Here is a 12,814-nt window from a genome sequence, read left to right on the forward strand (position 1 = left end):
AATGTGGAGCCCGTGGTGAGATTTTACATAGCTTAGGATAATCTTTTAGAGACGTCCAAGAATTGGGCCTTTGCCAACTTTGATTAGATTGCCAGGTTTATCAATTACATTTGTCGGCACCACCATCAAGCAGATGTGTGTGGGTGGCTGGGCAGGGACTCACTTAACACACCTCACATTGCAGGATAATCACTTAGGATAATCTTTACACAAACGAGAATCTGGCCTTTGTTGACTTTAATTGGACGGCAGAAAGATTTTGGCCTGATTATCGTCGTCGATGTCCCGCTCGAGCTGTACTCACGCTTTCTCTAACAGTCATTTTGCTCACTTTCACTCCATTTTCACCTTCACTTGTGAGTGTTGAGCAGGTTTAACATTCACGATTGTCAGCTCGACTGTTTTTCACGTGGATCGGGAGTAAAAAAAAAAAAAAAAATCACTTATCATCCCACGCCACAGGATCGGTTTTAAGAGGCACCCGAGAAACAGACCTGACTTTGATCGGAAAGGGTTGTTGAGATTTGCTGGCAAAACAATTTGCCCCTGTTATCGCTATGTGTGTACCCCGTTTTACCTTCACTCACTTCTCTGGTTTCTCAGATCGAACATTTACAATGGTCAGCCATGGCCTCCCTCTGGGAGGAAAATTCCATCGTAATGCAGCCCACACCACATTCACATCCGATAATCGGGCCTTGACTTAGACTTGATCAGGCGGGTGGCTCAACCTCGTTCCAATGATCGGTATGTGTGGAGTCGGAGCTCACTCGGCGCATTGCAGACACAACAGCGCATATACGGACAAGTGCAGGGGGAGGCTGTCGAAAGCGCTTTGACAATGGCAGGAAATCCTGTAGGTCACTGAGCCACGATGACCTCGACAGGAAGTTGTCACTTGCTGGGAGGAAGTGAGGATTCCAGGGAGGGAAACGCATGACGAGGTTGCGCCTTTTAAAGAAGTGGACTGATACTTTTAGCCCGTGAGGGTCGCTCAGGAATATACACCGAGTGGCCACAAGATTAGGGACACCCGCGCAATGTAATGAGATCCAACGCAAGATCCGTGCCAAACATTTGCTTTTACAATGTTTGGTTGACAAACGTTTTGATTTTGATTTTGCTCATTGATCTGATGACATACTTAAATAATATAGTTAAAAAGAAAAATAGCATTTGTCTCATATCTCTACTGCCTGAAATATAATCATTTAAAATTCTTAAGAAATGTTATGTTTTTACATGTCAAATAATTCACAGGAAGTTACATCATAAAAATTCTCTGCAGGCCATGAGAAGACCAAAATGTAAATTCATTTATGTTTCTTGATATTTGATGAGATTTCAACTATGACCGGCAAGTGTTAAAATCTCAGCACAGTCCTCTTGCCTAAATAAATGATAAAAAAAAGTAAGATTTTTTTTTTTTTTTTAATTACATGTATTTGTTTGAATCACTGTAATGTGCTCAACATGATATTATTATAAATAACATGTGGCTATATTTCATCTATTTGCTAGTTCTATGCTAAACTATTGTTACTTTCAGTCCTCTTACGCAAATGAGGAGTTTCAGGACAAACAAAGACAATTCTGAGTATTTTAATATGGTTATCGGATTTAGGTTTGAAAAATGATACAAATTTTAATTTATTGTGAGAAAGTTAGAACAAGTAAAATTGCACCAATTTATCATATTCAAATATACAGATAAATATACCCACTCCACTTGATTGTAATATATAATTTTCACAACAAATTAAATATGAAATCACAAATCAGTGAAAATTGTTGATTCGAAAAAATTGACGACATAACCATTGTCCACGCTCTTCTAAAAAGCAATTTAGTGGGAGAATTCTTGCAATTTGTGAAAAGTGGACAGCATTGAGTTTTCAATTCATCTGAAGGAGAGTCCACTTCAAATGTAGTCTAGGGCGTATCTTTCAAAATGATTGAGCACATTGTAGACTTTTTGGTCTGCATCTTTTATTCAGAGGCTTTTGTGTAAAATTCAATGGATTTAACATTGGATATATTCATAGATACATCTATCATTCAACAAATATGTCATAAGCCAACATACAATGTCCTTTTACCGTAATTCATAAAATGCCATAGTTACCAAAGGTACCAATATAGGTTACTAATTTCTGCTGAAAAGGCAGAATGCACAACACCAGTCAGCAAATATGTCAGAAAACCGCTGGCGCTGTCACCACATGAACGCTTGTGCGCGTCGTCGTGATTGTTGTCTGTCGGCGTTAAGCTTGGCAACGAAGGGGCTTATCTTTGTACCTTTCTAAAACTACATTACAGTTGAAAAAAAAACAAACAAAAAAAAAAAACAATAACAGACATTCATGTCAAAATGACGTCGTGACCGACATTTTTGTACACCTCGAGAAACACCGTGTGTTCTTGTACCTCCCATGCAAAGTTGCGTAAAATCGTTTTTGTGTCCGTTGTCGTTTTCTCGCCGCCAAACTGTAACGAGATTAAATGGTACCAACGTTTCCCGTTTACGACGCCCGGCCGCTTGCTTTACGTAGCTTCCATCTTTTTTTTTTTTTTTTTTTTTTTTAAACGAAACCTGTGAACAAACAACACACTATTGGTACATCTTAAACCACATGACATTGTTCCGTGAAAATATAAAGCTATTTACAATACACCATTGCTTGACCACGATAAGACTCAAGGACAGTTTGTCATGCCTTTTATACTGAGCTGTGTTCTCACGAGAGTTTTGCGGAAGTGCGACCCTCGAGTCCATTGTACTGCCCTGAAATTCGATATTGAAAAAACAAAAATGTTAGGATGGGGACCGGAACAACTAAAGATTTTTTTGGTAGTCAAATAGAAGAGTGGTCAACAGCAAATTATAGTCAGAGATGGCTTAGTGTGTCCCTTAACATATTTTTGACGCTGGTTTGAATAAAATATTTACTTTTTTTCAAGCACATATGGTTTTTGAGATTTTTATTTTTTGCTTGTAAATTTGACCTATAAATGCTTGCACAATCGAAATTTTAGCATGCGTTATTATTCATAGCGATGACATAAATATGACTACATATATTATTTTTATTATATTATTATTGTTATCATGAAAATCAGATGTACTTCAGAAAAACCAAAGGGCAGATTGTTAATCAGGATTCACTCAGAAAAGTTTGCTTGCATCTTTGATTAAAAAAAATGTCGTAAAAATTTGTTGACCAGTGTGATGCGATGAACATCGAGTCAAAGTCGATTAATCGACGACCTCTGTGATATTTTTTACAGCACAGTACAGTGGTGCACAGCCTTGTTTAGCGCCACTGACACACCAGCATAGAAACAACTTTAAAAAAAAAACAAATTTAAAAATGCAACTTAGCATTACGCTGAATGTAAATTTCGTGGAATTTTTCTCTTCAACGGGTCGACTGCTCTCGTCTTGTGTTCCGAAGCATAGCACGTTGGAAGAAAAGACATGAGAACCAGACTCCCAAAAATTCGTCATTACCTTGTTTCGCCGTTTCTATTTCACTTCTGCTTTCATTGCATTTGAGGCTAGTATTGGCGCAGTCGGGCAAAAAGTGTTACAACAGTGACTATGAAGTTGGTTGGTGCGTTTTATGACATGACTGAAGTTCTCGTTATAACAGCTGCGACCTACACATTGGTGGGCGTAACATTTTGCGATGAAGACCACGTCCGGTCTAACCAGAAGCAATGCCTCCGTTTTTTTTTTTTTTTACTTCCTGGTAGGCTGCTACGTTAGCACTTCCAAATATGGGCACCCTGGCAACCGGTCGTTTTGTGTTGCCGCGACATTTTTTCACACTGACTTGAGCGCAGTGCGAAAAGGCCATGTGAAGATTGGGTTATTTTCATATTCATGTCGGATTTAGCAATTTACGAGCTTTTATTCTTAGTAGCTGGGCGGGGAAAGTGTCATCTGGTTTCGATGACTTATAATATTAATCTTGCTAAATTCTCGTGAGAACAAGCTCATTGTATCCGTCGTCATTTTGGTACACGTTACATTGGTGGGCACGAATGCCCAATTTCAGTTTGGATATTTGCCTCGATTAAAAAACGACCGGTGGTTTTAATGTTGGTAATTGCAAGACGTCTTTCTTTTCTTTGTGCAGTGTGTCATTATTGTTTGGTTTTATCTCGTTTTTGCTTTGATTGCACGTTGTTTTTTTTTTCCTTTCTAACACAATACAAGGGATTTCGGTTTTGGCCCGTCGGTTTCTCCGTCGCTACAGAACCTCTTAGCTCTTCCAAAACCAAGAAATGTTTCATCCGCATGCCGCTCGCTCAAAGACATGCAGAATTTACAAGTCGTTGGACCAAATTCCAGCGTCTGGCAAACCAGGGCTTTTGCATCGGTGCGGTCAAGTGTGGAGACGGACGCGAAGGTAGGTAGTCAGGTCCATGTTGTCTCACAATGCGGAGCTTCGTCCTCCGTCTCAAATGACCCACACATCGAAGCACACTCTTTCCAGTCGGTTCAAAGTCTCACGTGTCGCGTTTTCCGCTCTCCGGCCGTCAGAATCATCGTCGGCCGGAGCCGTCCAGCGGGCGCCCGTTGCGCCTGAGATGGAGCGCGGGGCCGCGTGAAGCCGCGATAGTCCTCGGAACGGGAGGCGAGTCCTGGTCCTCCATGAAGCTCTCCGGGCTGCCCTCGGCGTCCCCGTCCGGCAAGCTCCCGCAGCTGGAGCCGGGCGACATCGTCTCCAGCAGGTCGTCCCTGGCCAAGCCTACCGCCGTGTCCTGACACGGCCCGCCCTGGGGCGCCCCCTCGTGGGCCCCGACCAGGATCCCGCCGTCCCCTTCGGTTGTGACGCCGACGTTGCGCCCGCCGTCCTGGTCCTCCAGGAGGTTGGAGAGGAAGCTGATGTACTTCATGGCCAGACGCAGGATCTCGTTCTTGCTCAGCTTTTTGTCCGGAGGGTGAGTGGGGATGAGCTTACGGAGCTCCGCGAAGGCGCCGTTCACGTTCTGCTGCCGCCAACGCTCGCGGCTGTTGGTGAAGATACGCCGGACAATCTTTGGCTGGCCGGCTGAGAGGACGAACATGAAAGAGACGTGAGTAAATTACGGAGCAGTCTTAAAGCGGAAGTCAACCCGAACATATTTTTTTCAAGAATACGTGCCCAGCAGGCCCTCTAGTTATCACATTTGGTTATCATTTTCATGACTAGTTTTGAAAATTTGTGACAAAATCTTTGAAGGCTGAAGAATATGTTCCCAGCAGGCCCACCAGTTGAAACACGGCATTCTGATTAATTTTGCGTTTGTGCAATATATATTAAGCAGCAAAATCCACTCGCTTTTAGCCATCTCCGGGGGCGGCCATTTTGTCTTCTGTCGACTGAAAATGACATCACAACTGCTCACAACGACCAATCACGGCTGACCTGTTTTCTGAATCTGAGCCGTGATTGGTCGTTGTGAGGAGTTGTGATGTCGTTTTCAGTCGGCAGAAGACAAAATGGCCGCCCCCGGAGATGGCTAAAAACGAGTGCATTAACACTTATTGAGCAAACGCAATATCTATCAGAATGCCCTGTTTCAACCAGTGGGCTTGCATAGAACATATTCTTGAAAAAAAAAAAAGTTAGAAAAAAACCCCAGCACATTAAAGAATTACAGTAATCCCCGTCACGAAGTCCCTTACAGTGGTGCCCTGATTTACGAGCCGTCGCTTGATTGATTTTAATTTTTTTGTATTTATGTTGCTAGCCAAAATGTAACTCACGAGCGAGCTTTATTTATACCGCCTCTCGAGTGAAGTGTAAAAAAAAATGTAAAGCCAAACTCATAGTGAACGGGACAAGCACATACAAATGGTTTCTGTTGGGATTAAACCCCAAATGCCCAAATAGCGTCAGTTTAATTGATTTTCGCAAATCAATACCATTGGTTCTTTCCCCTGCTGTCTGATATGTAACACCTTATTAACCAATTTCAAGAGAATGAATCTGCTAATGCTGTTGTAAACTTGATCTGTCTGAGAAGTGTTGTATTAGTCCACCAAATCCTCATTCTTTGCAGCATTATGTCACCTCAAGATTGAACGTCTGGATGTTTCTCAAGTGAAAATTAGTTAGGTGAGATACATTTGAGTAGGCTTCTTTTTTCCATTTAGATTCCTCTAATGGTTGGTGCAGAAGGAACTGGTCACCACCAGTCCTCTCTAAATAGGAAAGTAGTAAAAAAAAAATCATCAAAGAAGTATATTTAAGTGATACGTCTTGACTAAGAGACAAGCTCTGTATATCGGGGAGGAGCTAAGTTTAGCCTGGTTGCTAGTGAAAATTATGGACAGTCTTTGTGCATGTCCATATGCGATTTTGATGCATTTTTTTCTAAATCAAATAATCTTTAAGCATTTTGTTTTTTATTTTTAAGTCATGTACAATGAATTTGACGTTATATTAGCAGATTTGGGATAATAGACTGCGGTATATGTTTTATTTATCTTCTTCTCCCTCCTTAGTGACTCAGTAAGATCCCGTAATGTTAGTCAATGTTCGCAGAGGATAAAGAATATATGCCTCGAGTTTTTCGTGATACAAGTCGTTGCTCGGACGTTTTTTTTGCTTTGAGGTGAGAGCGCAGACCTGAGATGCGAGCACTGTATGGTGCCAGCGAACACAATTCAACTCACTTCTCAATAAGCAGCAGTTTGACTGAAAGTGAACTATTCCCTAAAAAAAGGGACTTCAAACTGATAAATGATAAAGAGAGAATTGCATGTTGTGTGTTTGAAACATACATAGCTTTGCCTCTTTCTGTTTAGTTTCATGCCAACAAACAATACAAATCACCATAGGCGGGTTACCATTAGCATCCATAGTTGCAGTTTTTGAAGAAACGTTGATTTGAACACAAACGGTGGAGAAACACATGTAGACAGATAATATAACAATAGTCACAGGCACATATTCTGAAGAAAAGCCACTTCTCCCAATTCTTTAAATTCTATTTAATTGTGTTATTATTTGCTTGACTGGTAACATGTTGTCCTACTAGTATGCTAAAATTGCCCGACGAGTAATGCGGGAATTTCATAAAGTAGTGGATAAAATGTTACAAATCAGGGACAATCATTCTACAAGTGTGCTACAAGGGCAAATAATGTACAGTACTAGTACATAGACTTAAGATGGATATTGAATAATTGTTCTTAGGACATGCACGTTACATCTGTGTGCAAATAGTACTACTAGTGACATTATAAAATTCTACTAGTTAACACGGAGCGCTTCACTAATAGTACTAGTAACATATAACTAGTACAAATTTTTCCCTCACTATATAGAAATGTCTAGCAGTAGTGGAACAAACATTACTCGTAAAACACAGTCATTCTACTAGTGCACTGAATTGTTTTACTCGCGAGGACCAAGATCGCACTAGCACACGGATCTTAAGTTGGCTCCACATCCTTGATGTACATTTTAAGGACCATAGTATTGACCATATTGTTGTATTATCTGTCTACATGTGTTGCACCACTGCTTGTGTTGGTGAAAGGGTCACCAATGCTGTTTGTTAGCACATTTGCAGTGTTTGGCAATGTTTGTTAGCGTGAAGCTAAACAGACTTTATTATGTGTTTGTTTCAAACACAATGTTTATAGTTCTTTCTTCTATGTTTAGCGTGACGGTAAATTTCAACAGAGACTTTTTTTTTCGCTTAGTGTTGCTCACAAGTCCGGGCAAAATATCGTCCAAACGACGGCTCGTATATTGAAAAACCTGTATGGCAGAGCACCGCCGATTTCCGGTGACATGATGGAACAAAAATGACGCACCGACTGAGTGCACAATTCATATATTTGCACAGTATTTGCTATATACTGAAGACCCCGGCCTAGTGCATGCAGTCACATCCTCACACCTCCATCCATGGTGTCTTCCAGGCTTTTGTCGTCCTTGGAACACACCCAGTCTATCTTAATCCCTCAGCCCACTGCAGTAAATGCTTGGCATGGAGGTGGAAGCAGCAAAAGCAGCCCCCTTTGAATCCCCCCCACCCCCCCGCCAATTCTCTCCATCCTCCAACCTTGCATCTGTCACTATGAGTGGTGGTGAAGATGGTTCACATCAGAAAATACAAATCTACCTCACTCACTTTAATTTGACACTGTTAATTATATCTTTGACAGTGTTTATTTTAAAAAAAAATTTTTTTGCAAGACCTGGTAGATCCATTTCAGGGGATGGATGAGGAGGTGGGGCGCTATAATCGGCAGGTGGGAGGACACAGCAGAAGTGCGTCTTACCATACTTATAAAGATCTAAAATGCGCCTACCCTCGTCGAGTTCAACCTCATAAGGCGCCGGGCGGCGTTTTACCCTGTTGCTGGGGTACATGCTGTACTGCTCAGAATCCCCTCCAAGACTACACGGCCACACAAAACAAAACAAGAGCATAGCACATTACAGTCGACGGCGTTTCGCCTGATAGAAGCATAGAGCAGTGAATCCGCTTCATCATCACTATTATGTGTTAAAAGGAAAATGTATTTTTAAGCACAAAGTCATCATCGAAATATAAAAAGGATGCATCTTAACACTCGTCATATATTCGCTTTTATCATCGTACATCACCATTATATGTTAAAATGTTGTAGCATGCAGGAAAACACAATTCTTAACACTGGTAATGCTTATCATCATCATGCATCAACATGATCATTTTTCTCCATAATCATTCAAATAAGGAAAAGCCACATTAGCACAGCTAATATGTTAGCTTTATCATCATCCATATGCATTTAAATGTTATTATGTTATTATTGTTATTGTTTTGTTTTTTTTTATATACAGGTTATCATCGTCTAACTATAAGACAAGTGGGAAATGCATGTTGAGATTACAGATATTAGTTTCATCATGTCAAGGTGTTAATTTTTTTTCACATAATCATCAAAATAAAAAAAATGTAGACACATGCATGTTAGCTTTCTCATTATTGTTATCAATGTGAAATGTTACTTTCATTCGCACGTAGTCATCAAAATAAGAGCGTACAGGAAAACGGATGTTATTAATGCTTATATCATCATTGCGTCATCATTAAAACATTTTTAAAAATGCATCTAATCGTCATTACATCACCATTATTTTAAAATCTGTTTGACTTTTGCAAGTAATCATCAAAATACCACATGGAGGCAAATACATTCATGTTAACACTAATATATTTAGCTTTCACTTCCACTTTATCATGACATCATCAATATTGCACCTAATCTTAATCATATGAATCATGTCACATGCAAGTAAAAAGGGTCTGCAAAGGAGCACTTAGAGAAATGCAGAAAACGCATATTTATGTTAACACAAATGTTAGCTTGGTCATCATTAGCTCATCACACATTCAAGTCGTACTCTTTGGCACAATTACTAAACTAAGAGCACGCTAAATTGCTTGTTCTGTTGTGTATATATATATATATATATATATATATATATATATATATATATATATATATATACATGTGCAAAATATGACCTAAAAGCGGAGGTATTACGTCATCATTATTTTCTTTTTGCATCATATCACATGCACATGATTGTAGTCTGTAAGAATAAAAACGCATGTTCAAACTCATCATATTACACCATCATTGCATCACCATCATCTGCAACCTAACAAAACATCACACAAGATGCTGTTTTTTTTGGTTTGTTTGTTTTTTAAAATTTAGGACCTTAATATAAGCCTCGTCCCCAAGATGCAAAATGATGTAAATCGACATTGATGTTAATAACACCAATGTGTAATGTGTTAATTTATCACAACATGCACCAATGCCCCAGGCAGAAAAACACACACGTTGTCAATGTTATCATTCATCTGACAAGTATCGGAAAATATCAGGTGAGTTGTGCGTGTGCGCGCGTGTACCTGTTGATGGCGGCGAGAGGCTGCGCCAGGTTGTAGAGCATGGCCCGGGCCGGGACAGGGAACGCGTTGGGGCTCAGCTGGACCATTCGAGCGTCGTCTCGTTGGGTGTGCGGCAGTGCAGGAGGAGGAGGAGGAGGAGGTGGAGGAGGAGGAAGAGCGGGAGGAAGAGGAGGTCTGCGGAGCTCCGTGATGGGCACCAAATGGCTCTCCGCCCTCCTCTCCAGCGCCTTTATAGCGTCCCTCCTGGAGAGCTCGATCACCGGCACTTCCCTTTTCAGGTCAAGGGCGTCGCGAGAGGCGGTTTCCTTGGCAACGCCGTTGATGACGATGACGGTCCCGTTGGTCGAGTTCTGCAGGGGCGCGTCATCGGTCTCCTCGGCCCCCGCGGAGAGCCCGCCCCTTTCTTTCTCTTCTTCCTCCTCCTTCTTCTCCTCCTCCTCGTTCTTCCTCCTCCTCCTTCTCCTCATCCTCGCCTCCTCCTCCTCTTCCTCGCATCTGATGATGATGGAGGAGTCCTCAGGCTTTCCACGACCGGACTCTGCGTCTGGACTCCCACGACAAAGGTCCGGCTGCCTTTTTTCCATCATTTTTGTTTTTTTGGCCTCTCTTCTCACACAGTCCGGATTAACACGATTTCAGACATAATTGTCGCGCCATTATAAAAACATTGTTGGGATGTGTACGTGCAACCCTATGGAAGGAAAAAAAATACGCTTTTTGAATTGTACATTTATGATGTACAAGACAATATCTCATTGTTTATATACATAAGATGTAAACGATGCCTTCTGGATTCCTGATCGTGATTGTGTTAAAAAACAAATCTTATTTTACACTTCTTCTTTTCTTCTTTTTTTTAAATTGGCTGAATAAGAGTCAAAACGAGATTTTTTTTCCAATTGTATTTTCATGCTGTCTGAAAAGTCACGTTTGTGACAAAATCTTTAAAAAATATATATATATATTTTTTTTTAAATGTATGAAAAGGTCCAATTTTTGGGTGGCAAAATAGAAGGCTTAACGTTTTGCGTCAAAACGAAAAATAAGGTTTGTTATAATTATTTTTAATTGTCTGAAGTCACATATTTTGGTAACAAAATGAAAATGATATCTTATAAAAAAATAATGTCTCAATTGTCACGTTGTGCCAATTTAATAGTCTCCAAACTCACATTTTTGTAACAACGATAAGAGCTGTTTTCATTTATCTCTATTTTTTAACGTCAAATGTTAGTCTTTAATACACGTCCTTTCACTTTAAACGTTATTTGATCAATTTATGCCGACCTTATTTCGTCTGCAAGTACAAGATTTTTCAAGCATTTCCCCACAATTAATACAGATAACATTTAGTTATGTGTTATATTGGCACAGCAAACGATGCATCATATTTAGACTCAAACAAACAAAAAAAAAAAAATTAGCTAAGGCCGTACAGTTTTTACGGTTTAAAAAAAAACACCCAACCCGCACGTTAAATCAACACGCCTTGATCGCCAAATAAACTAACCTCCAAATAGCATTTCAAGGGTGAATTTGACGGATTAAACGTTACAAATTCCTCCAGACTGCCCCTCATAGGCCTTGCATCCGTTCTATTAGCTCTCCGAGCATAGTCCGAAGCAGCGAACAACGAAAATAACGTGCGAACGTATCATAATCCCACAGTTCCGTGCACCGATTGCCATTAAAATCTAAGATTACACCCAAAAAAAAACGAGCCGACGACGACTAACGCCCTTTTGGGAACACTTACCGTCGGGAGTGCTGCTGTTGATGCTACCGCGTAAGTGGAGCCATTTTGTGAGTGGGTCATCCATGTCTGACGTTTTTTTTTTTTTCCGTTTTTTTTTCTGGGCTTCCAGTGTGTATTTCGTGTGTGTGTGTGTGTACAGTACGTGTGTGTATTCCGCACCGTATCCAACGCGCGCTCGCTCGGCGGAACCCAGGCCGCAATGTGGCCGAGGGAGATAAGCGCACGGCGGCGGCCTCTTCATTCGCGATAAGCCCCCCCCCCTCCCCCCCAAGGCCATTATTTATGAAATGATTCATTATTATTTGCCTGTCGCGAGGGGGGTGCTGTATAGGCGTGGAATTGGGGGGGGGGGGGGGGCGTGTAACGACGCGAGGTAGTTTACTGTAACAGCGGTGGCTATCGAGGTTGTACCATTCATTTATTTCATTTCGGGGGGGAAAAAATAGCTCAGGTTAAGCTTTTGACCGAGTTCTCTTTTTGTCTGATAGGCTCATTTATCCACAAATCAGATAAAAGAAGACTTTATCATTTGTTGCCTTCACACTAAAAAGATCAATGTCTTTGAATGCATTTCCCATACAATGATGAAGGTTCAATTATCACAAGATGGGTCATTAATGGGTAATTGACACAATTCCTCTAATAATATAAACATACGAGACGCCTAAATAAAGGGAAAATAAAACAATTTAACTTAACTGACATGTATGCACATATTGCACATATTCATATATGTATCTACAAAATACATAAAAATGTAGGATTATCATTGCCATTGTCAGTGTAATTTTGATGGAACCATCCCCACCAACAAACTAAACATGCTATACTATTTAAAATTAATAAATGGATGTAAAAATAAATCAGAATGTTTGTTTTTCAGGAATTTTGTCAGTGAATTAAGGAGCCATCTCGGTCATAATGGCCCAATAATGTGTGTGTGCGTTTTAGCGTGTGTGCGCAGTATACACACACGCACGCACGCACATTTTTTAAACCATCATTTTGGGGGCCTCAACGGACTAGGCAAAATACAAAAATATATCAATTAAAAAAATAAACAAGTTTTTCCTAACTATTTTGTGATGTCGACCCCCCCCCCCGCCCAAAAAACCACTTTTTAAAAAAAAAATCTAT

The 12,814-nt window shown here is 40.5% G+C and overlaps 1 protein-coding gene and 1 long non-coding RNA gene across 3 annotated transcripts in view; one reads left to right on the forward strand and one right to left on the reverse strand.

Annotated features, from left to right (window-relative positions):
* Positions 1–12,814, forward strand: part of LOC147141244 (uncharacterized) — a 28,393-nt gene that overhangs the window by 9,690 nt on the left and 5,889 nt on the right. The window contains exon 6 of the long non-coding RNA XR_015088436.1: positions 4,550–5,085. This is a non-coding gene — a long non-coding RNA (uncharacterized LOC147141244). The remainder of the gene's footprint in view (positions 1–4,549; positions 5,086–12,814) is intronic.
* LOC147141245 (T-cell acute lymphocytic leukemia protein 1-like) lies at positions 1,973–11,812 on the reverse strand. Of its 2 annotated transcripts, none has more exons than XM_086043524.1 (4): positions 11,678–11,812; positions 9,922–10,612; positions 8,321–8,409; positions 1,973–5,060 (listed from the first exon to the last, which is right to left on the reverse strand). In XM_086043524.1, the coding sequence occupies exons 2-4, from the start codon at positions 10,506–10,508 to the stop codon at positions 4,552–4,554; spliced, it is 1,185 nt and encodes a 394-aa protein (XP_085899650.1). In that variant the 5' UTR covers positions 10,509–10,612; positions 11,678–11,812; the 3' UTR covers positions 1,973–4,551. The 2 variants fall into 2 exon arrangements, with proteins under 2 accessions (XP_085899650.1, XP_085899649.1); XM_086043523.1 differs by having other exon boundaries at positions 8,291–8,409.

This window comes from Filicampus tigris, chromosome 10, assembly GCF_054856515.1.
Source record: "Filicampus tigris isolate MCC_2025a chromosome 10, RoL_Ftig_1.0, whole genome shotgun sequence".
Classification (NCBI taxonomy): domain Eukaryota; kingdom Metazoa; phylum Chordata; class Actinopteri; order Syngnathiformes; family Syngnathidae; genus Filicampus; species Filicampus tigris.

Bases quoted from the DNA above. Each gene is read 5' to 3' on its own strand.
- LOC147141245 (XM_086043523.1), bottom strand. From the start codon at position 10,508: ATGATGGAAAAAAGGCAGCCGGACCTTTGTCGTGGGAGTCCAGACGCA. The intron at 8,410-9,921 runs GTACACGCGCGC...GTGGCCGTGTAG, and splicing joins CCTCTCGCCGCCATCAACAG to TCTTGGAGGGGATTCTGAGC. The intron at 5,061-8,290 runs GTAAGACGCACT...TCGTCCTCTCAG, and splicing joins TTTAGATCTTTATAAGTATG to CCGGCCAGCCAAAGATTGTC.